The sequence below is a fragment of the Microtus pennsylvanicus genome, chromosome 1 (genome assembly GCF_037038515.1).
Source record: "Microtus pennsylvanicus isolate mMicPen1 chromosome 1, mMicPen1.hap1, whole genome shotgun sequence".
Taxonomy (NCBI): Eukaryota; Metazoa; Chordata; class Mammalia; order Rodentia; family Cricetidae; genus Microtus; species Microtus pennsylvanicus.
The window spans coordinates 97,889,152-97,912,231 of NC_134579.1; the positions used below are offsets into that span (position 1 = coordinate 97,889,152).

Below are 23,080 nucleotides of genomic sequence, written 5' to 3' on the forward strand. Positions count from 1 at the left end.
AATTTTCCATTATGCAAATATTCTTAAATATTTCAGTATTTTACTGCTTTTATAAATTTATTTTGTGCAGTACGTATATGTTTGTGTACATTTGCGTAAGTGCACACGCATGTGGGTAGTAGAGGTATATCCTTGGGTATCATCCTGCAGGAGCTGTGCACTATAGTTTTGGGGACAGGTTTTTCCTTCGCTTGGGGCTCACTGATTGGGCAAGCCTGGCAGCATGGTGAACCTCGTAGATCCTATTGTCTCTTCCTATATAGCATCTGCCCATGTGGTCAACTATTTCTGTGAATCCCGGAGATGGAACCCATGTCCTTGTGTTTGTGGGTTAAGCACTTCACCAACTGAGCCGTCTTCCAGCTGCTCTGTAATTTCTCTCAGGAGTGTGTCGTTTTTAGGGAACAAATCTTTCACCTCTTTTAGTGTAGGTTCTCCCAGACACATTCTTTTCACCTGTGGCCCTCTTTCACACTGTTGTCTTATTTTCTGTGTTGATACCATATCCGCAACTCATGCAGTTCTCTGTCTTCACGGTCTCACCTCCTGTGAGATGCTGTCCCTGCAGGCTGCTCTACCTTGTTTAGCGGCCACAGCTCTTTCCAAATGAGCAGTTAGCTCTGGAGCTCCTGTGTGCCCCTTGAATTCCTTAGGAGCAGGCTGTGTTCATCTGCACTTGGTCCTCTAATTTCCAGCTGGGGCTCTAAGGAAGTAGGAGCAGATTCAGTCCTGGTTGAGTTCTGCCTTTTTTTCCCTCGTGTTCTCTGTTCTCTGCCCTGCACATGTTTACCGTGCTGGCTGTTCTTGGCTGTCAATTGGACTGCATTTGGAATGAACTGTAATCTAGAAATGGAGGGCTTTCTCGTGATCTGGATCTTGAGGGGAGGAAGACAGCATGCCTTTGATGCAGACCATGATTCTGGAAGGCACCTTTCACCTGGGCCACTCCTTCTGTTTTAAGCTGGTGTAAGGACAATGGAAGAAGGAAGGGTGTTCTTCACCTGCTTGCCCTCACCTCTGTCACACGTTCATTTCTGTCTTCGAGATCCCAGTAGAGCAGCTGAGACACCCAGCCTCGTGGACGGAGCAGCTACTGGGTTCTTGGTCTTTTTTCAAAACTAGTCATTGTTGGACAACAGTGTATAAGTCATTCCAGAAAATTCCTATATATGTTCAGAAATATATTGAATTATATACTCATATATCCATATATTTATTCCATAAGTTCCACAACTCTACAGACCTGACTAAAACATTCACATTTCTCCATGTCACACAGCAGAAAAAACTCACATGGGAAGAGCGGGTGAGGCCCTGTCCTGGACCACTCACCTTTTCTTCCACCAGAGGAAGATCAGCATCACATAGACGGGTGTTATGAGCACAGCCGTGGCCACCACCACCCCAACAGTGGCTCCCAGGCTCACAAGTGAAGGATTCCTCTGTCCCTCTGTGTCCTCCAGTCCAGCCATGGTAACTGCAGAGGTGACGATGGAGGGGCTCTGCATGGTGGTGCTGACTACTGGGGAGAGATGAGGAGTGAGCAGATCCTCTCTGGATGAGGAGGGATGGGATGTCTGTCTCCTCTGTGGGAGGTGGGATGGGGAGCAGCTGTTAGAAGTTCACAGAGGGGAACACATGCTGAAGGCTGAGACTCCAGGAGAGCAAGCTCAGTGCACACCTCCACCTGTCCTGGCTGTGTGTCCTCAGATCTTCATCTTGTCACAGATAATGAAGCCATAGACACAGCTGTTTTGTTATAAACGTAGGAAACACACGGTTAGCTCAGTTTATAGATTGTTTGCTCCCAGAACTTAGAACCTGAGATTGATCCCTAGTATCCATATAAAGAGCTGGGCAAACTGGGCACAGTCTTTAATCTTAGTCCAAGGGGCAGAGGCAGGCAGATCTCTGAGTTAAAGCCAGACTATCTAATATAGAGTTCCACAGAAAACAGAGCTGATCAAGTTGTAATTCCTGTAAAGAGGAGGCAGAGACCGCCGTGTCCCTGGGGCTCACTGGTCTCACAAGCTAGACTACATGACAAACTTGAAACCAGTGAGATCCTGCCTCAAAAAATAGGGTGGATGGCACCTGAAGTTGTCCTCTAGCCTCCACATGCACTGAACAAGTGTGAACACACACACACACACCTGAATTTCCAGACCCACATGATCACTCACACAGAATACATAAATATGTATCACAGAACATATATAATTTTAGCCAGAAGAGTACAGCACAGCATAGGGCAGAGGACACTCATTTGCTCTACAAGCATCACTATGGTTAATTTCCACAACATTTACCCATTTGGAAATTCTATACTAGCAGCTCTCAACTTGTGGGTCCATAAGCCCACAAGGATCCCATATCTGATATCCTGCTTATCATATAATTACACTATAATTCATAAGAGTAGCAGAATTACAGTCATGAAGTAACAACAAAATAAATTTATGATTGGGGTCACCACAGCATGAGGGACTGTATTAAAGGGTCTCTGCATTAGGAAGGTTGAGAACCCAGCTCTAGAGCCATGAGACAGCTCCTTTCCCTACCCTGAGTTCTGGCAGCTGTGGTTAGACATTACATCAGGTCAACATGGCAGCCATAGAGACTACAAAGAGAACTGGGCTGCAGGCATCCTCTCACGGGTTGGCTTTAATCCAGTCAACAGCCACTGCTGGATGTGGTGGCTCATGGCTCTAGTCTCAGCACTCGGGAGACGGAGACAGGCAGATTTCCGTGAGCTCAAAGCCAGCTTGGTCTATGTAGTGAATTTGGGACAGACCTGGTTGAAGCATGGGAACCTGTGTTGTGAAAACCATAAAAAAAAAAGAAAGAAACAGCCCTGGAACAAGGCTGTGATCAACAACCGAGCAGGTAGACACCCTCAGCTCCAGGGTGGCCGTATATAGAGTTCCACTGTGACAAAGCTGGGCCTCGGGGCTCAGTGTGCATGGGCCTGCAGTCACTTCTGCTTCTGAGGAGAGGCCAGGATCAGAAGACAGATTTACCACGTCCATGATATTGGAGACATTAGTTTAAAAGTCCTTGGTGCTTTTAAGGTAGAGCTCAGAACAATGGAGGAGAAAGGGGAGTTGCGAGGTGGAGAGGAGATGTGGAGTGGGCAGGAAGAGGTGAGGGATATGTCCTGGGGATTTAGTATGGGAAATGGGGACTGTGGTGTCATCTAGCAGTTCATAGTCAGACCAGAGGACACCAAGAATATCCAACGTGCACTTACTGCTCATTCTGGCCTTAGGTTAGAGCTATGTGGAGATGCTCTATACGGGGATAACTGGAGTCCTGACACAGGACCAAGTGATTCAGCTACATCCTAGAGAAGTCAATCCACCTCGAGGTCAGGGAAGGGGGAAGTGGACAGGACCACAGTGTTAGTTTGGGTCAGAAAGGAGGTGAACTACGGGGTAGGACACAAGCTGAAGCCAAGAGAGGGGTGGGGTTCCCTCTGAGCAGAGAATGACAGACACGGTCGAGGACACAGCAAAGGCTTGGACACAATTACAGTGGAAAGACCCTGTTGGCAGAGGCCTGGGCAGAGCCAAGGGAAAGGGTATAAAACCAGTCTCAGAGCTGTGGAACCTGAGGGGACACCTAAGGGACAAGGAAGCCATAGCCAGGGTGGCTCACCAAAGATGATGGTGAGTCGAGTCCCATGAATTGACTGCCACTTCTCTATGCCATCTTTTGTGTTCAGACAAACTTGGCAGAAGTACACCGTCTGGTCCTTCTTCTTCAAGTCCAGGATTCTGAGGACTCCAGATGTCTGAGGCTGTGTCCAGTTCAGGATGAGCCGGTCCTTGAAATGCTCATGGATGAAACCCGAGGAAGAGTCGTAGATCAATACCCCATAGAAGTCCTGCCATCTCCAGAGAATCCACATCTGTGGATCCTTTGCCAACTCCCAGGGAAAGGAGAAGGAGAAGGGAATCTCAAAAGACTCACCCTGGACACCAGAGAGGCTACTTGAATGGTAGGAAGACTTGATTTTACAAGAGGAAGTGGATTTATTCTTCCAGAGTGACATGGGCATTGGTGACTTCCCATTCCATTAGATCTCCTGGCATTGATTTACCTCTCCATGCCCTCTCAGGTGGCTATGCGGCCGCCCTCTGTCATATCTGCTTTCTCTGCCTTCCTCACAATCCCCATGGTCCTCTGATCCCGTGACCTGAACCAGGCACAAACTCTCACGGCCTCATTCACAGCTGCACACGGACTCACTTCTTTTTTATTTTAATTTTTTTTATTCATTCTACATACCGACCACAGTTTTCACTCCCTCCTCTCCTCCCACTCCATCCCTATCTACTCCTGGAAAGGGCAAGGCTTCTCAGGGAGAGATGACTGGGCATGGCCTATCAAGTTTAGGTAGGAACAAGACCCTTTCTCCTTCATCCAGGCTGAGCAAGGCATTCCACCAGTGAGAATGGGCTCCAAAATGTGAGATCCTGCTCCCATTGTCAGGGATTCCACAAACAGACCAAGCCACACAACTGTCACCCACATGCAGAAGGTCTAATTCGGTCCCCTGCAGGCTCCTCAGCAGTGGGTCCCTGGTCCATGATGTCTCATGGGCTTTCTTCAGCTGTCTCTGTGGTTTTTCCCATTATGATCTTGACCCCCCTCTTGCTCATGAGATCCTTCCTCCTTCTCTTTGACTGGACTCCCAGTGCCATGCCCAGTGTTTGGCTGTGAATGTCTGCATCTACTTCCAGCAGTTACTGGATGTAGGTTTTACAATGACTATTAGGGTAGTCATCTAATCAATCTGATTACAGGAGAAGGCCAGTTCAGGCACCCTCTCCACTGTTGCTAAGAACCTTAGATGTGGTCATCCTTGTGGATTCTTGGGAATTTCCCTAGCAGCAGGTTTCTCCCTAACCCCATAATGACTTCCTCTTTCAAGATATAATTTCATTGCTCCCCCATCTCTTTCCCCAAAGTGCCCGTCACGTTCCTTCATGCCCTCATACCCCATACCCTCCTTCTTTCCCCTCTGCTCCCAGTTTACCCAGGAGACCTCATCTTCTTCCCCTTCATAGGGCGTTCCTTGTTTCTCTCTTAGGGTCCTTCTTGTTATCTAGTTTCTCTATGTTTTGGATTGTAGCCTGGTGATCCTTTGCTTTTCATCTAATATCCACTTATGAGTGAACACATACCATGTTGTCTCTCTGAGTTTTGTTTACCTCACTCAAGATGATTTTTTTCCTAGTTTTATTCATTTACCTCTCAATTTGATGATGTCATTGTTTTTTTTACAGCATTGTAATGCTCCATTGTGTAGAAGAACCATATTTTCTCTATCCATTCTTCAGTTGAGAGGCATCTAAGTTGTTTCCAGGTTGTGGCTATTATCAATAATGCTACTATGAACATAGTTGAGCAAGTGTCCTTGTGGTATGATTGAACAACCTTTGGGTATATGCCCAAGAGCAGTATAGCTGGGTCTTGAGGTAGATTGATTCCCAATATTCTGAGTAAACACCATGGTGTTTTTTAAAGTGACTGGACATGTTTGCGCTCCCAACAGCAGTTGTGGAATATTCCCCTTACTCCACATCCTCTCTAACATAAGCTTTCATTAGTTTTTTTTTTTTTTTGGTCTTAGTCATTCTGTCAGGTGTAAGATGGTATCTCAGAGTCATTCTGATTTGCATTTCCCTAATGACTAAGAATGTTAAACAATTTCTTCAGTATGTTTCAGCATTTGAGATTCTTCTGTTGTGAATTATCTCTTTAGATCTGTACCCCATTTTTTATTTTTAATTGTTTTTATTAAACTATATATTTTTCTCTGCTTCCCTGCCTTCCTCTCCCCTCCCCTTCTACCCTCTCCCATGGCCCCCATGCTCCCAATTTACTCATGAAAACTTGTCTTTTTCTACTTCCCATGTAGATTACATTCATGTATTTCTCTCTTAGGGTCCTCTTTGTTATCTAGTTTCTCTTAGATTCTGAATTGTAGGGTGGTTTTCTTTTGCTTTTTGTCTAAAAGTCAATTTGAGTGACTAAATATGACATTTGGCTTTCTGGATCTGGGTTATCTCACTCAGTATAAATGTCTTCTAGATCCATTCATTTGCCCTCAAATTTCAAGATGTCATTATTTTTTGTTCTGCTGTGTAGTAATCTATTGTGTAAATGTACCACCTTTTCCTTACCAATTCTTCAGTTGAGGGGCATCTAGGTTGTTTCCAGGTTTTGGCTATGACAAACAATGCTGTTATGAACATAGTTGAGCACATGTCCTTGTGGTATGATTGAGCATCCTTTGGGTGTATACCCAAAAGTGGTATTGCTAGGTCTTGAGGAAGATTGTTTCCTAATTTTCTGAGAAATACCATACTGACATGCAAAGGGGCTATACCAGCTTGCATTCCCACCAGCAATGCAGGAGAGTTCCCTTTACCCAACAGCTTTTCCAGCATAAGTTGTCATAAGTACTTTTGATCTTGGCCATTCTTATAGGTGTAAGATGGAATCTCAGAATTGTTTTACACAATTTTTAAATTGGATTATTTGGTATTTTGGTGTCTAGTTTCTTATATGGTTTGGAGATCAGCCTCTGTCAGATGTGGGTTAATGAAGATCTTTTCCTATTCTGTAGGCTCCCGTTTTGTTTTATTGACCATGCTCTTTGCCTTACAGAAGCTTCTCAGGTTCAGGAGGTTTCACTTATTGATTGTTGCTCTCAGTGTCTGTGGTACCGGCATTAAATTTAGAAAGTGGCCTTCTGTGCCCATGCATTCAAGACTCCTTCCCACTTCCTCTTCTATTAGAAGTAGAGAAACTGGATTTATGTGAGGTCTTTGATCTACTTGGACTTGAGTTTTGTCCATGACTATAGATATGTATCTAATTGAATTCTTCTACATGTCAACACACGGTTCTGCCAGCACCATTTGTTGAAGATGCAATCTTTCCCCCAATGTTTTATTTTGGCTTCTTTGTCCAGCATCAGGGGTTCATATAATTCAGGGTCATCAATTCAATTCCATTGGCCCGCAGGAAACACTTTTTTATCCATTCATCCTGCCCTTGAAGACGAAGAGGCACAGCATCTTTTGGATGAGTTGACTCCAGATGGTTAGTAATGAGAGTGGACGGGCCCTACTGTACCTGTCTGAAAGCTGCTCCCTTTATTGAATGGGGTTTTTTTTTAGCCCAGGCTGGGCCTTGAACTTGTTATATAACTCCTACAGATCCTCCTCTCTGCTCTTCCCAGTGCTGGGTGACAGGTGTGCACATATCTTGCCCGTTTTTCTGCTGCTGTAGATAGAACCTAGGGTTCTGTGCGTGCCAGGCAGGTAAGCTCTCTACCAGATGAATCTTGTCTTTAGCCCCAGTGGGGTCTGAGAGGGGCTCTCATGGTCATGATACTCATCTCCAGACTTCATCTGCCTTTGCACTACTGTCTGTGGTCTGTGGGAAAGGTTACCCAATTGTTAAATCGCCCAAGGAGGCACTGATTTCACTAGACCTGACACAGACAACTGTTGAAGCACAGGGATTTTCACTCATTGACTCTTGGGATCCACAGGGTCCCAGCTGCTTCATGTGCTCGGCCTCACTGCTGCCACCTGCTGGTTCCTAAAACCAAATCATGGGCACTGTTCTAGTTTCAATTCCTAGGCAGATGAATCCTCATAAGGACACTGCTGTAGGACGTGATTTCTGTCCAGGATGCTGTAATCAGTCTTCTGCAACGCCATTCCTATTTCACCCACAGCTGTATATGGATGGAGCAGGATTCTAAAGAATCACATAATTTATGGAATGAATCTCTCTCTTTCTCTTTGTCTCTCTTATTTCTGTCTCTGTCTCTCCCTTCACTCACTCACTCAAACACACACACAAATTAAACAAACAAAACAACAACAAAAACAAATTAAAAAATTTAATTTCAAACAAACAAAGAAACAAAAGTCTGAAAAAAATCACAAAAGTAGATGGTGCCCTGAGTAGTATTGCATCAGGTTGACCCCTGACCTCTACATACATGAGCACATACTTAGTTGCACCCACACACACCTGTACAAAGACATACAAATCATTCAAGTCACCTTACACAGTGGTTCTGCACCACGTGTATATCCAGTTCTCATCCTCTGTAAGCATGACCTCCCCAGGGTAGCCTCTGTGACTCTTCAGTATCCAGTTCCTGATCGTGTCCCCAGCATTCAGACTCTGATTTTATACCCAGCTGTGTTTTGCATGACATTGGTGGCAGAGAACAGTCTCAACCTTCCTGAGTCTGTCAGAATTATCATATTCCAGAAACTTCCCTTAAATAACACACAGTGCAAGCCCTGTGTGCCCTGGCCTTGTGGATAACCTCCTTGATGAAACTGTCCATCTGTCCATCCATCCTGTCAAACACAGGTCCTGATGCCTGTGTGGCCAATGCTTTACTGACTGAATCATCTCTCCAGCTACATTGCATGTGTCTTACAACAAACCTCCCCAGCCACCTGTGTTAGTCAAAGTTCCGTTGCTGTAAACAGAAACCATGACCATGACAACTCTTATAATGGAAGACATTTATTTAATTGTGGCTGGCTTACTGTTTCAAAGTATAGTCCATTATCATCATGGCAGGAAGCACAAAGTCATGCAGGCAGACTTGGTGCGGGAGAAGTAGCGAAGAGTTCTACATCCACATTGACAGGCAGTGGAGAGAGAGACACTGGGCCAGGCTTGAGCTTTTGAAATATCAAATCCCACCCAGTGACCTACTTCTGCTCTCACTGCCCTGCCTACTCCAACAAGGCCACACCTACTCCAAAAAGGCCACACCTACTCCAACAAGGCCACACCTACTCCAAAAAAGGCCATACATCCTATGAGCCACACCCTAGTGAGAAAGCCTACCAATCCTTGAGTCTGTGGCTCTTATTCAAACCCCTACACAGCCCCTCACAGGGTCCTTGGGAGAACAGGCACTTACATAGCTGGGGTTTGGCTTTAGTCTGCTGGCCTGTAGGAGAAGAACCAGTGTCAGTGTGGCAGCCATGCTGATCCTCCATCTGCCTCTCAACTGTTCTCTGTGATCAGACAACATTAGGGGCTCAGGGCAGAAAACAGTTCTGCAGCAGCCAGTCAGGGACAGGTCTGAGAGTCCCCAGGACCTGATGCCAGACCTCAGCTGTCCTGTACAGCACAGCCAATCAGAAGACAGCTCTCCTGTCCACTGCCCCTTGTCCATGTCCTTCTCCCTTTGCTTCCTTCCCCTGCCTTGAACTCATGTCCCCTCCCTGCTCTGCACTCACCAGGCCTCCCTTTTGTCTCCCTGGAACCTGGGTCTCCCACCTCTCAGTTGCTCCTCTTACATTTGGAGGGCTGAGCTCTTTGAAAACCCGGGCACTTCCCATATGTGATTATCCTTTCAGATGCTTTGAAGATAAGATTCAGAAATCTGGGTGATAAGACGTCAGGACAGGCTGACTTAAAGGAACTCTCAACTTTGTCCTTTGTTCTCTTTGGCCCTAAAGAAATTTAAGGCTCCTGAAAGCAAGGCCTCAGCTAGCAACTTCCCTGAGGAGAAGGAATTAAAATTGCATCAGATTGCTCTACCCCACAGCTTGGCATGGGGCTTGCTTTGGGAAAGGAAGGTCGTGGACCTCAGGAGCCCCTGACACAGGAGGCAACAAGTTTTCCCCCTTTAGATGATGGTTCCAGTGACCTGGACTTGGAGCAACTCATGGAAGACACTGCAGAGCCAGAGCAGAGAGGGGACTCGCAGCAGAGGGATGGCTCTGAGGAGTTCCTGGCGGCCCTTTCTGAGGAGCAGTGTGCTCTGGTCCTCCTACTTTTGTCTGTCTCTCAGCGTTCTTGAGCAGCTGATGAATGTCAGGGTTGTTGACCGCCAAGTGGTTCTAGTCAGAGCTGTGTAGCCCTTGTCAATAAAGCAAGTCTCTGGGCTACTGCTGAGGTGTGCTTCCTTTCCTGTCTCTATGACAGAATGCCTGCTGTTGAGGGGACAGGAGGCTGGGGACAGCAGCGAGACCCAGACCTGGGGAACCTCCAGGACAGCATGTCTGTGAGTCCTGGCTCTCCTTCCTGGGAGTGACTTGACCTTTGGAAAGCACCGTGACCATCTGGTGTTCAGTTCCCTGTCTCACGCCATCTCTCTAGGGCTATTGCTGATGTCCTGTGTGGTGGTGCATGGGAACCAGTCACAGTCAGTGTGTGCTGGTTATTACACGCACAGATGTGGGTGCACATCGTGTGGACAGCTGCCAGCATTTGGAACATCCCCTGCCTTGGGCCACTCGAAAAAAGTGATAGAGGAGGGGCCCTCAGAGGGCCAGAAGTTACAGGTAACACTAGTGACCCTTAATTAGATTCATTTAGGCAAATTCTGTAGATCTTTTTATTTGTATGAAAAGGGCCTAACAGGTTAGAAAAGGGAACTGGGAGTTTCTCAGTTTCTCTGAGTTTCTGACGTGTGAATTTCTGTCCTGGCCATGGGTATCTGTGACCCGTGAGCGTCTGACTGTGGGTATCAGAGGAAGCTGGGAGTCTTCCTACTAGAAGCAAAGGTGACTCTGAGATGGTCACCCACCCGCTCATTTGGTCTTCACGATGGAGTATACAGTCTCTTCCTGGGGGTTCTCATGGACAGGCGGGCAGGCTGGTGTTCCTGGGGAGGTCGGGCTTGAGAGGGCAATGGAGGCATACACGATGTTGTTGTCCTGCGGGGGTGGGGACAGGGCATTAGATAGCAGCAGTGCAGCTGAGGCTCCATAAAGCAGCAGCTGCAGCCTGAGTGTCCCCACACACCTCTGACCTCCAACCTTCTGCCTCCATCAACACCTCTTAACTCCTTCAGACCTGAGTCTGAACCGCTTACCTTGGGGTTCTCTTTAGGGCCCATATGTCGTCCTAGAGGAAAAGGAACACAGAGTTCTGATGTCGATGTGTATGCGAGGAAGGGAGACAGAGAGCTGGGAGTTCCAAGGATGAGGTGAGGACCTTGGTTATATGGGAGGAAGAGGGTGAGGAAGAGAGAGGGTGAGGGAGGGACAGGGTGAGGGAGGAACAGGGTGAAAACACTGAGGGAATGCTTGTGTAAGTGCGGGGTCTTGGGAGAAGAAGGCAGAGCCAAGTGTGGAACAGGAAGCTGGCAGAATTTACCTTCGGGCTCAACTTGCTCACATTTCTCAGTGTTTTCATTGAGTTCCCTGCGTGAGAACAAGATGGGCAACAGATTAGAGGCGGGGCAAGAAAGAATTAAGACATTAGGTGCTGGGTTGGAGAGATGGCCCAGTTAATAAAGTACTTGTCATATAAACATGACGTCCTGACCTCAGACCCCAGCACCCACATAAAACTGGATTCTGGAGAAGCAGAGACAGGCAGAGAAGTCCCTGGAGTTCACAGGCCAGTCTGGACTAAGAGATGAGCTCTTGATTCACAGCTCATGAAAGACCCTGTCTCAGAAGATGAAGTGGATGCTGGAGAGATGGTTCAGTTGGCTAATGGCCTGCTTCCCAAACTTGAAGACCCAAATTTAGATCCCCAAAAACTCATGTTAAAAAGGCTGGGCACAGCCAGGCAATAGTGGTGCATGCCTTTGAATCTAGCACTCAGGAAGTATAGGCAGGTGATTCTCTGTTAGTCTGAGGCCAGCTTGGTCTACAAAGTGAGTTCCAGGACACTGCACCTACATACACACAGAAATATGTAATAACATACACAGGACTGGGCATGGTGGTAGTGCATGCTTGTCTTCTCAGGAGGTGGAGACAGAGGAACTCCTGATGTTCACTGGTCATCTATCCAGGTCTAATTGACGAGTTCCAAACCAGTGTGAGACCCTGTCTCAAAAAAACAAATAGGGCTGGAAAGATGGCTCAGAGGTTAAGAGCACTGACTGCTCTACCGGAGGTCCTGAGTTCAATTCCCAGCAACCACATGGTGGTTCACAACCATCTGTAATGAGATCTGGTGCCCTCTTCTGGCCTGCAGGCATGGAGGCTGAACACTGTGTACTTAATAAATAAATCTTAAAAAAACAAAAAACAAAAAAACAAATAATACAAAAACCCAAACAATAACAACAACAAAAACCCAAAACCCAAGTGGGGTCTGGTGAAATGACTTAGGAGGTAAGGCCATACGGTTAAGACTGACAACCCGAGCCAGACTGTGGTGGCCACGCCTGTATTCCCAGCATTTAGGAGGCAGAGGCAGACGGATATCAGTGAGTTTGAGGCCAGCTTTTGCTATTAGAGAGAGTTCCACGACAGGCATCAAGCTACAGATAATCCCTGTCTTGAAAAACAAAGAGAGAGAAGCAGGTGTGGGGGGGAGGGGGAGACTGACAACCTGGTCTCATCTTAGGGATCCACATGTAGAAGGAAAGACAGCTTTCAGAAGGTGTCCTTCGTCTTCCACGTGTGTGCCATGTGAAACTCATATCCACATACACATGCACACAAATAAGTCAAATGAAATAAAAATAATCATTTAAAAGGTATGACTGTAAAACTCCTGAGAACACACACACTTATGCACACACACACACACACACTTACACACACTCTAACAGTATCCTCTTTCATCACCTTGATTAAAACTAGAAGGCAAGAAAGTTTCAGGTGTTCTGGGTATGTGCTCAGTCAGGTGTTCTGGGTAGGTGCTCAGGCTAAGGTCGTGGAAGAAGGGATCTGAGATCAGACTTGAGGAAGGGCATCTGGCCAAAGAAGCCACAAGGAGAGGAAAAGAGGGAGGAGCTGGGGATGCAGTGTTGCTCTCAGAGTGCTTGTGTTAATTGACAAGGTCCTGGGTTCCATCCCCAGCCCCTCATAAACCGGGTGTGGTGTGATGCCTGTCATTCCAACAGTTGGGAGGTGGAGATGAAAAGATCAGAAGTTCAAGGTTGCCCTTGGCTTCACAGTGAGTTCAAGGCCAGCCAGGCCAATCTGAGACCCTTTCTCAGAAACAATTTAGAAGGCTCAGAGCAGGCCATGTGCAGTAAGGAAAAGAAAAGACAGGAGAGAAGAGCAGAGAGGTTGGGAGTTGAAGAGAAAAGGGCAAAAGATGTGGAAGACCTAGAACAAAGGATTCCTGGGGAGCGGGGCTCACTGACCACAGAGAAAGGCAGAGGGAAGAAAGGGAAAGATGGGAGAGCTGGAGGAATCCAGGCAGATGTTCAAGGCTGAGAGGAGCCAGAGCCACAGAGAGGGAAGCCTAGGAAATGGAAGGAGAGAAGGAGAAAGACCCCATGAGGCCTGGGGTGGGGACTGTTCTGGAAGGAGATTCCCTGAGACTCTGCTGCACCCCCTGTCAGTGTGTGAAGCTGGTGGCCCTGAAGAGCATGGCGTCATGGAGGACATGGAGGAAGCAGACAGGATGAGTCAGGGGAGGGGACATGTGCAGAGCCCTGTGTGCGGTTCTCCATTGCTCTTCTAATGCCATTGGAAGGGGCTGGAGAGATGGCTCAGTGGGCAAGAGCACTGGCTGCTCCTGCAGAGGACAGGATGGCGCTCACCTGGCTGGGGTTTCAGCTTTAGTCCTCTGACCTGTGGGGAAGAAACAGTGTCAGTGTGACATCCGTGCTGATCGTCCATCTGCCCCTCAGCTGTCCTCTATGTTCAGCTCCTTCAGAGGACACGGGAGCAAAGAGACCGCCCCGGACAGCCAGAGAAGAGCCTGGACTACCTCTGCTGGGCTGCTGTCCTACACAGCAACCCCTCCCCCAAATCCGTGCCAGGTCCAGGCCCCACCCCTGTCTCCTTTGTTCCTTCACCAACCTTGAGTTCCCCCTGACCCTGCACTTGCTTGTCTACTCTGTGTTCTCCCAGCTTCCTTTTTGTGCCCTTATGAACCGCCTCCTTCTGGATTGTATTTTACTCTATTTGTCTATGTGTCTTGGTGCAAACTGTGCTGTTTTAATTACTATAGCTTTTGATTGTCACTTATTTATTATGGGGCTGGGGCTGTGCCCCAGTTTGTGCGGAGGTAGAGAGCATCTTGTAGGAGTTGGTTCCCTCCGTCATCTGGTTCACAGGAGTGGACACTGAAACTTTTTACCCTCGGAGGGCTACTCTAGCCTTTATCTTTGTAATTTATTTTATACTGATTTACCTACTGTATTTTTTCTAGAATTTAAAATTTTGTACGTCTGTTTTAGGGTAGATGCACATAGAGCAGATGCCTGTGGATTCATGAAAGAGCTCCTGATAAGCCTAGAACTGGAGTTACAGGCGGTTGTAAACTGCCTGGTGTGGGTGCTGGGAGTAAACTCAGGTTCTCTGCAAGAGCATTCAATGCTCTGAACTGCTGAGCCATCCCTCCAGCCTCCTATTGCAACTTTGAATAAACTCTGGGATCAGGCAGTGGAGTGCTCCATTATCGGTCATTTCATTTCTGTTGTTATTTATCTCATTTTGTCTTGTTCTCTCTTTGAAGGCATCTGAATTGGAGAAGATAAACTGTTTTTGCAAATCTGTCATTGTCATTTACATGGGAATGGTATTGAATTCAATTTTTGTTGTGTATACATCTTTAAAAAACCCTTTAATTATTTTTATTGTACGAATGTTTGCCTGCTTTTGTGTCTGTTTGCCACAAGTGTGCCTGGTCCCTCTTGGCAGTCAAGGAGGGCATCAGGTCCCCCGGAACAGGAGTTACAGGAGCCTGTGAGCCATCGTGTGGGTGCTGAGAATCAAACCTCAGCTGTCTGCAAGATTATCCTGCTATAGAGATTTGCATTGGTATTGATCTTAGTTACTGATAGAAATTTAAGATCAATTGTGTTACACATATATATATTTCTGTTCTTGCTTAAAGTATTGTGATTGTGTAGTTCATTTAAAAATATAATGTATAATAAGAATAAAGGTTAATAGATAATCATCCATAATAATCAAGCTTGTAGTCGTGTTAGTTAGATTTTCTAGATGTATAGAGATATATTTCACGTAGAAAGGTATTCTTCAAATCTTTCGGAGACCTTCAGAATATGGCATTTAAAATGTTTAAGAACTTAAGACTTTTTATGACAGTGAGATATATCTGCTCCTGGAAACACCAGGCTACTTCAAGAGATGATGGGCATTGAAGAGGCTCCTTATGGAGTAGGTTGACCACATGGCAAGAAACTGGTCTTTCCTGGACTGCTTTATAAACTGGATATGATGGACCCACAGAGAAATGACTGCTAAACTTGCCTAAAGGTGAGATAATCCTTCAGGGTTCCTGCATCATGAATGAGTCTGGTAGACATTCTGCAGGACACACACACACATGCAAATATGATGGACAAACTGCCAGCATAGGTGGAACTGTCTTTGAAATTTCCTGCTTTGTAAAAGAGTCTGCTGGTTACTATGGGCCTGTAGGCTAAAGATGGATGCGCCAATGATACAGAAGAACTTTGGGTGACTGTTCAAGCAGTGAGATGTCTATGTCAATTCTAGAGTTTTGGCAGTTACTTACAATGTGCTTCCTGCTGACTTACATAATATTGTAACCTTCTGGACTCTTTGATTGAGTTGAAGAACAAATGGTTATAGTTATAGTTTTCCTTAATAATGATAAAAGATAAAATATATATAAATATTGTAACTGTAATTCTTGCTTGATAACTGTTTTGTTATATGTCATTTTACTATGTTAAAAGTTAAAGCCTTCCTTTTTATTTAAATAGAAATGGGGAGGTGATGTGGGATTTCCCTCTGTATGCTGTGATTACTGTGAATAAAGAAACTGCTTTGAGCCTATAGCAGAGAAGGAAGGGGCGGAGCAGAGGTAGGCAGGGAAGACTGGACTGAAGGCTGGTAGGAAGAAGGGAAAAGTCAGAGAGAAGCCACGGATCCTCCACCTGATGCAGATGCTGGGAATTTTATCTGGTAAGCCACAATCATGTGGCAATATACAGAATAATAGAGATGGGTTAGTTTAGGATATGAGTTTTGCCAGAAATATGCTTAAGCTATTGGCCAAACAGTATTGAAAATAATATGTTTTTTTGAGTGGTTTTTCATGACTGGGCAGTCGTGATGAAGAAGCGACCCTTCCCCCACCAGTATCCAGTGCTCTTAACCACTGAGCCATCTCTCCAACCACCTAATATAGACATCTTAATTAATTTTTCCATTTTCAGAATGAGATTTTTCCTACTCACCCACTTCCTCTGTCATTCAACAACATCACTGTTATTATTCAGGCATCTGTAATGGCCCTTGAGGTTCAGAGAGGATATGTTCTCAGTGCAACCACTAACAAGTCCTCCTGTGTACCTTGGCTAAGTTCCCGTTTATAACGTGGGCCTTCCTCATCTCCCATCTCTTCTTTTCTCTGTCTCTTTCTGCTTCTGTGGCCTGCTCTCTGTCTCTCTCTCTGTCTCTCACTGTCTCTCTCTCTGTCTCTCTCTCTGTCTCTCTCTCTGTCTCTCTCTCTCTGTCTCTCTCTGCCTTTCTCTTCTCTTCTGCTGCTCCTGTTCCAGAAGCTGGTCTCCCTTTGCCCATCCCTTTGCCTTTGTTTTTAGATGCTTGGGACCTGACTTACAAGGTTCCCCCTGTCATCTCCTGCTTCTTCCACCAGCACCACAAGACTCAAGAGTTCCTGAAATGGTATTTCTTTCCTAGAAGGCCAGAGAGTGTCCTACATGACTCTAGCAATTACCGGACTATTCTGTTGACAGGAGAGGAAGGAGTTGAGATAAATTTTCATGGAGTCAAGATCCTCCTGCCCCCCCCCAGGTGCACAGACTGAGGTGTGGACCACAGTGGCTGTCATTGTTTTTATTCTTAATTGTGATATATATTCACCATGTATGTGAATGTGCACAGGCTATGGTATGTTTGTGTCAGAGGACAACATACAGGATTGAGTTCTTTCCTTATGCCCTGTGTGTTCTAGAATTTCCAGTGTCTTGATGTCCTGAGCCATCTCACTGCCTCTGGCTGTCATTATTTATTCTTTGACACTGTATGTAATTTTTCTTCCTTTGAGAGCTCCTCTATTCTCCTGTCTCTCCTCTGACCATGTCTGTCAACACCACAGCTCCTTCTAAAATAACAATCCAGTCCCTTATGCGTTCCTCTCCCCTGGCTTCCTCCTGGTCAGGCCTTTCTCCTCTGATGAAGAAATGACCTAGTTGACAGAGAAGAACTGAGATGTGACTGGACTGTGAGCTTCACAAACTGAACCCTCAGAGGCCTCACTTGGGGAACCAGCTTAAAGCAGATTCCCAGTGGGGTTAGCAGTGCAGGCTGCAGTCAACCAAACTGAAACAACAGCAACAAAAGCCCCCAGCTACTCTAAGCAGAAGCCTCAAGCCTGACTCTGGACTCAAGAGGAGGTCATCAGGGATCTGCCCTGGGGAGGCAGGAAGCCACCCTTAGCTCCTCAAAAGCTGTCACCTTGCTGTTTTTAAAGACAGGGTCTCTCACTGGGACCCGAGGCTCAACAATTAGACTAGTGTGACCAGTCATCAGCCTCGGGGATGATCTTGTCCCCCTGCTCAGCACTGGGACTACAAGGATTGTGGTGACGGATCCTCAAGCTTGAGCGGCAAGTACTATACTGACTAAGCCATCACCTGAGCCCCAGGATCTGAGCTGTCAACAATCCCCTTCGATGACTCTGGTGCAGATTGTCCTGTGGAAACACACAGGAAGTGTGATGGGGATGCAGTCTGGACCACTTACCTTTCCTCCTCTTCCACCTGAGGAACACCATCAATCCCAAAACCCCAGCCAGGAATACAGCAGCAGCCACTGCCACCCCAAATCCGGTTCCCAGATCCAGGGTCTTATTTTCTCTGCTCATCTGACCTTCTGTGGACATGAGGGTATTTTTGGTGTGTGCAGTAGTTGCAGTGGTGGGGCTTGGAGAGGTGGTCCTGGGGGCTGGGAAGAGATAAAGGAAGTCAGCATGAACTTCCCCAGTAGGAGTGAAGATTCTAGAGATGCCTCTGTAGCACTCTTTGCCGTCAGATACTGAAGCAATGGATTCCAAGAAACTGGAGACATCTAAGGAGTTTCAAGCTGGGAGAAGGAAAAGGCAAAGCTTGGAGCCAGCCAGTAAAGAACTGATCTCCCAGAAAGAGAGTTCACACAGTTCTGACAGCTCCTCAGATCACCTTGCAGGAGAGACTGGAGACAGAGGATGATGGCTCACTGTGGGCGGGGCCACACCGGAACTGGGACTGCTTAGCTGTGCTTATGTCTTGTCTTCTATTTAGACCTAAACCTCAGTTGACTATGTGTCAAATCCCAAATATGGAGTTGGGGGTTGTCACTGGACCTCCTTGTTTCTCCTCCAATCTGGTCAAGCTGAGTGCTGGAAGCTGTGACATCATAGAGTAATTGCCCAGTCATCCTTTCAGGAGAGACTTATCAGAACCAAGGGATCTCCTAAGGGCTAAACCCAAAGGCAAGGCTTTTGTGTTCTTGCTTTGTGAACGAAGTGGCTGTCCTTTGCTGTAGATTTTTGGCTGTAGCTGGCTTCCCTTCTGTTACATATTTGGGAGGTAATTCCCTAGTTCAGAACAGTTTCCCACTGCCAGGCCTGTTCCTCTCTCCTAGGTAAGCGCAGAGATCTGCCTTCCTGCAAATATCTTTATCAGCAGGCATCCGGTCAGGGCTTAGGGTCCAGGCATAGAGCATCACCTGCCCAAGCTGCTGCCCTGTTTATACCCCACATAAAAGATTCTTACCTCCTAAGCTCACCTCCACCTGGATACTGATGACTTTAGTTCAGGACTCTCAAGGGCAGCAGGAGAAATAATGAACTGCAACGCAGAGAAAGACCCACAACACCAGGATCACAATGACTGATGACAGCATAGCGCAGAAGCGATAATCTAAGAGAGGCCTGGCTGTTTTCTTTGCTTAGAGCAATAAGTATAACTCCAGACCTAGATCATAGAACTGCATTGTCTGGTATCCCGTCTCCTTTGGGGCTGCAGGATGGGGATCAGTTCTTAGAAGCTCACACAGGAAGAAGGGAACAGATGCCGAGGCTGAGAATTGGGTGAAAATGACAACTCTACTTCCTGGTAGGAACATCCTCAGACGCTCATGTCATCCCTTACAAAGAGCAATCTCTAAGTCACACAGACCTAAACCGTCATTTCTAGTAACAGTCCTTGTTAGAACAGAAGTAGCCTGCCAGGGTGGACAAGGCTGCTCCTTAGACGTGAGTTATTGAACAAATTCTCAGTGCCAGGCAAGGCTTGCCTCCCTGTGCCTTATCGGTGAGCGAGGTTTAGAGCTCCCAATCCCACAAAGACTATTGCCATTGCTCTTGTTTGCCCACCCCAGCTACATGGTAAGAACTATTGCACAAGTTGCTGCTTTTTTTGATGTAGATATGATGAATATACATTGTAAATTGTATGAAATATTTAAATAAATACTACTAAAATATTTTTGCCATTTGTTTAATGTGTGTGTGTGTAGTATGTGTCTGCTGAGTGTCCATACATGCACCTATACACACAAGCACATGAGCGCACACACACATACACGGAGGATAGAGATGTGCACCTTGAATATACATGTGGGAGAAGAGGCTTCTGTGTCCTCTTTCAACATTCTCCATCTCTTCCTCAGGGGCAGCTTCTCTCTGTGAGATGGGGGCTCAAGCATCAGGTAGACTGAAAGCCGACAAACTCTGCAATCCTCCTGCCTCCTTGGTGTCACAGCATATGCAGGGACACCCAGCTTCCTCCGTGGGTGATGGGATTTGAACTTTGGTCATCACAATCACAAAACCAATGCTCTTAACATTTCAAGATGGAGTCCATGTAGCCCAGACTGACCTTGCATTTGCTGTGTAGCTAATGACCTTAGACTCCTGATCTCTTTGCCTCCACCTTCCACTGGGATCACAAGTTTGTACCTCCCGACTTAAAAAATCAGTTCTTAGCTCACTGGTGGAGCGAACCTCTAATCCCAGCATTCTAGAGGAGGCAGAGACCTGCAGATCTCTGTGATTTCAAGGTCGGTGTAGTCTACATAGCAAGTTTTGGGCCAGCTCGGGCTACGTAGTGAGACGCTGCCTCAGGTATAAATGTATGTAATGTACATTTGAACATAGCAATATGCGGTCCAGTGGCTTACAGTGCATCCATTTTGTGGAGCCAGAGCAGCCATCATTACTATTCAGTTCCAGGATTTTTTATAGAAAGAATTTCCCTTGTTGCCCCAATCTTAACAGGAAGTGTAGGCAAACATGTATATATCTATACTTATATACTACCTTCTTTCCCAAAATGTACCAAAATAACAAAACAAAAAACAAAGTTGTTGGAAACACAGTGGTTGAGTAATGACTGAGAAGGAAAGAGTCTCATCGGCCACTGTCATGGATAAGGTTAGAGTCACTAAGAAAGTGCAGTCCTGAGAGGAGAAAAGGCAGGTCAGCAACTGCGGAGACGGCTCAGTTCAGAAAGCACTTGCCCTGTGCTCTGGTTAGTTATTGTGTCAATTTGACAAAGCTGTAGTTATCTGGGAAGGGGACCTCAGCTGAGAAAATGCCTCCATCAGATTGCCCATAGGCACGTCTGTAGGACATTTTCTTGATTTGATTGATGTGGGACGGTCCAGCTCACTTTGGTGGTACCATGTCTTGAATGGTCATCCTGGATGCTTTAATCAAAGCAGGCTGAGCAATCCCAGGGAGCAAACCAGTAAGCAGCCCTCCTCCATGGCTTCTGCATCAGTTTCTCTTCCAGGTTCCTACCTTAGGTGTTCTTTCCTGAGATATCACACACTTTCTTTGTATGACAGTCCACGTGATCTCCTGTAACCTCAACACCATGGGAGATTGGGACAAGAGGATCAATGCACCTTCGTGGCCCTTCAGCCTAGCCAAGAACAGTGAGCTCCAGGTTCAGTTAGAGACCCTGCCTCAAGGGAATAAAGTCGGTCTTACTAGAGGAGGATTCCCAGTGCCACACTCCTGCCTTCCCAAGCACAAAAATGTGGTATATGCACACACACACAAACATACAAGGCACACATGCACACACATACATATATGCTTACATCATATTTACATGCTCCACAAAATCAAGATAGAAGGAGACAAAAAATAGAGCGAACTCCAGCAGAGGCCATGTGTCTATAGTTGAGAGACGCTTGGAGGTAAAGGGTCCATGTGGGGTCTGTTGGTCCCCAGTATGACCTTGCGCAGGGATTTATTTCTGCTGGTCTCCATGTCTCTCTCTCTCTATGTATAATGACCATGAGAGTGCCTGCAGTGGTGACAGGTGGCATTGGTAACATCTACATGGTCACTAGGCTGGGACTGAGTGGAAGCTGGAAGTCACAGCTGCCACAGCGGAGGAGAAGCGACCAGAAGACCTGGTCATGGTGAGAACGTGAGGGAGAAGAGGGAACTGAGGGAGGGGAAAGAGAAACTAAGGCAGGGACCCAGAGGAGGAGGGGTATACATGGGGGCCAGAAGGCACCTTCTGTGGAGGGCACAATGAGGGCGCAGCTTTGAGAGAGATGCTAAGGCTTGCAGGTGATTATGGCGAGTGGATAGAACACACCAGAGGAATCTGGGAAGGATCAGACTTGTAAGATCTTCAGTGACATCTATGGTATAAAAAAGCCAGGAACACGGGGCTGACCTGGGATGTGCTTCCTAGGGGTGACGTTGAGTCGGGTCCCACCAGTTGACTGCCACTGCTCTATACCATGTTTCGTGTTCAGATGAACTCGGCAGAAGTACACTGTCTGGTCCTTCTCCTTCAAGTCCAGGATTCTGAGGACTCCGGATGTCTGAGGCTGTGTCCAGTTCAGGATGAGTCGGTCCTTGAAATGCTCATGGATGAAACCCGAGGAAGAGTTGTAGATATAGTCCCCATGGAAGTGCTGCCATCTCCAGAGAATCCTCATCTGTGGATCCTTTGCCAACTCCCAGGGGAAGGAGAAGGAGAAGGGGATCTCGATGGAGCTGAGCTGGACACTAAAGAGGCGTGCTGGTTGGTTGACACCAAAGGTATTTCCTCTGTTGGATCCTGCTGAGTTACCTGGAAAGGATGGGGAAGAATCTGAAACCACTGCAGGGGATGGAAAGGACACCCCAGAGCTTCCCGAGTCTTCACCACAGGCAGGAGGAGGACTCAGGGAAGGACTATCCCCATGTCCCACTGTCCAGTAGGGGACAGGATAGACAGAAAGAGTTGAGCTGGACCCACTCTGAAAATAAGCTCTCTCTTGTGGCTCAGAGGACAGGCTGGTTCCTCTAGCAGTCACCTGTCCACAGGACAGCCCACTCTTCCCAGCCCCACCCACCCCCCCGTGGTTAAGTCTCCAGTAGTGAGGTTCCCACCACTCACCAGTGTGCAGGCAGGCTGCTGGGAGCAGCAGAAGCAGGACCGAAGCCATGTCCGGAATCCCTCCAGGAAGTGAGACCAGCAGAGCCATCAGGAAGGAGAGGAGGCCCCGTGGAGGAACCCTGGGTGCTCAGGAGTTAGGAGAGAATCAGGGTAAAGTGAGCCACATTCCCTGGGTCTTCTCATGTGGAGGACTGAGTGAGGGGCAGGACTTCCTCATCTCCACCTCCTTGTGGCCTGCAACTTCCTTTATCATTCTGGCTTCTTCTTTCCCATGTTGCAAAAGATCCACCCTTGGGCACTTGAGCCCAGCCCCCATTTTTTTTTCTGGAAGATGCAGCCTTAACCTCTGCATGCCGGGCTCTCCTCTCTTCCACCCTGACCTCCTGTCTTATCCAGTCTTTCCCATTTCCTATGCAGTCTGCAATCACTGTTTCCTCAGCTCCCATTTCCTCCACTCCTGCCCTCCCCTCAGTTTGTTTCTCATTATGTCTTTTATGTCTCCCTCATGTTGGTTCTATGTCTCTGTCTCTGTCTCTGTCTCTGTCTCTGTCTCTCTCTCTCTCTCTCTCATAATCACTGTTAAAAGACTGATCATTTTCTGCTCACCAGACACAGCGAGGAAGGAGGTGATGAGGAAACACATTCAGTTCCAGCCCTAGCTTGGTGCCCCCACCATCGTCTGCTCTTTGCACTCTTGCTGCCTGTCAGGGACTCCTCACAGCAGCCTCCAAAACTAAGGCCCAG

At 47.0% G+C, this 23,080-nt stretch overlaps 1 protein-coding gene across 4 annotated transcripts in view; it reads right to left on the minus strand.

Moving 5' to 3' along the window:
• The window catches only part of LOC142851136 (paired immunoglobulin-like type 2 receptor alpha), a 54,898-nt gene extending 32,278 nt beyond the window's left edge, over positions 1–22,620 (minus strand). The window contains exons 1-7 of one of the 4 annotated variants that reach the window (XM_075975047.1): positions 22,337–22,600; positions 21,626–22,027; positions 17,691–17,891; positions 13,526–13,556; positions 11,167–11,213; positions 10,883–10,914; positions 10,337–10,724 (exon numbers count right to left, since the gene is read on the minus strand). In XM_075975047.1, coding sequence (XP_075831162.1) covers positions 10,599–10,724; positions 10,883–10,914; positions 11,167–11,213; positions 13,526–13,556; positions 17,691–17,891; positions 21,626–22,027; positions 22,337–22,424 — 927 coding nt within the window. In that variant the 5' untranslated portion in view covers positions 22,425–22,600 and the 3' untranslated portion in view covers positions 10,337–10,598. Of the gene's footprint in view, positions 1–1,332; positions 1,523–10,336; positions 10,725–10,881; positions 10,915–11,166; positions 11,214–11,727; positions 11,850–13,525; positions 13,557–17,690; positions 17,892–21,625; positions 22,028–22,336 lie in introns of those variants that run through there. The other 3 variants (XR_012910740.1, XR_012910742.1, XM_075975052.1) reach the window with 3 other exon arrangements.
• Between the last annotated feature and the right edge of the window lie 460 nt (positions 22,621–23,080).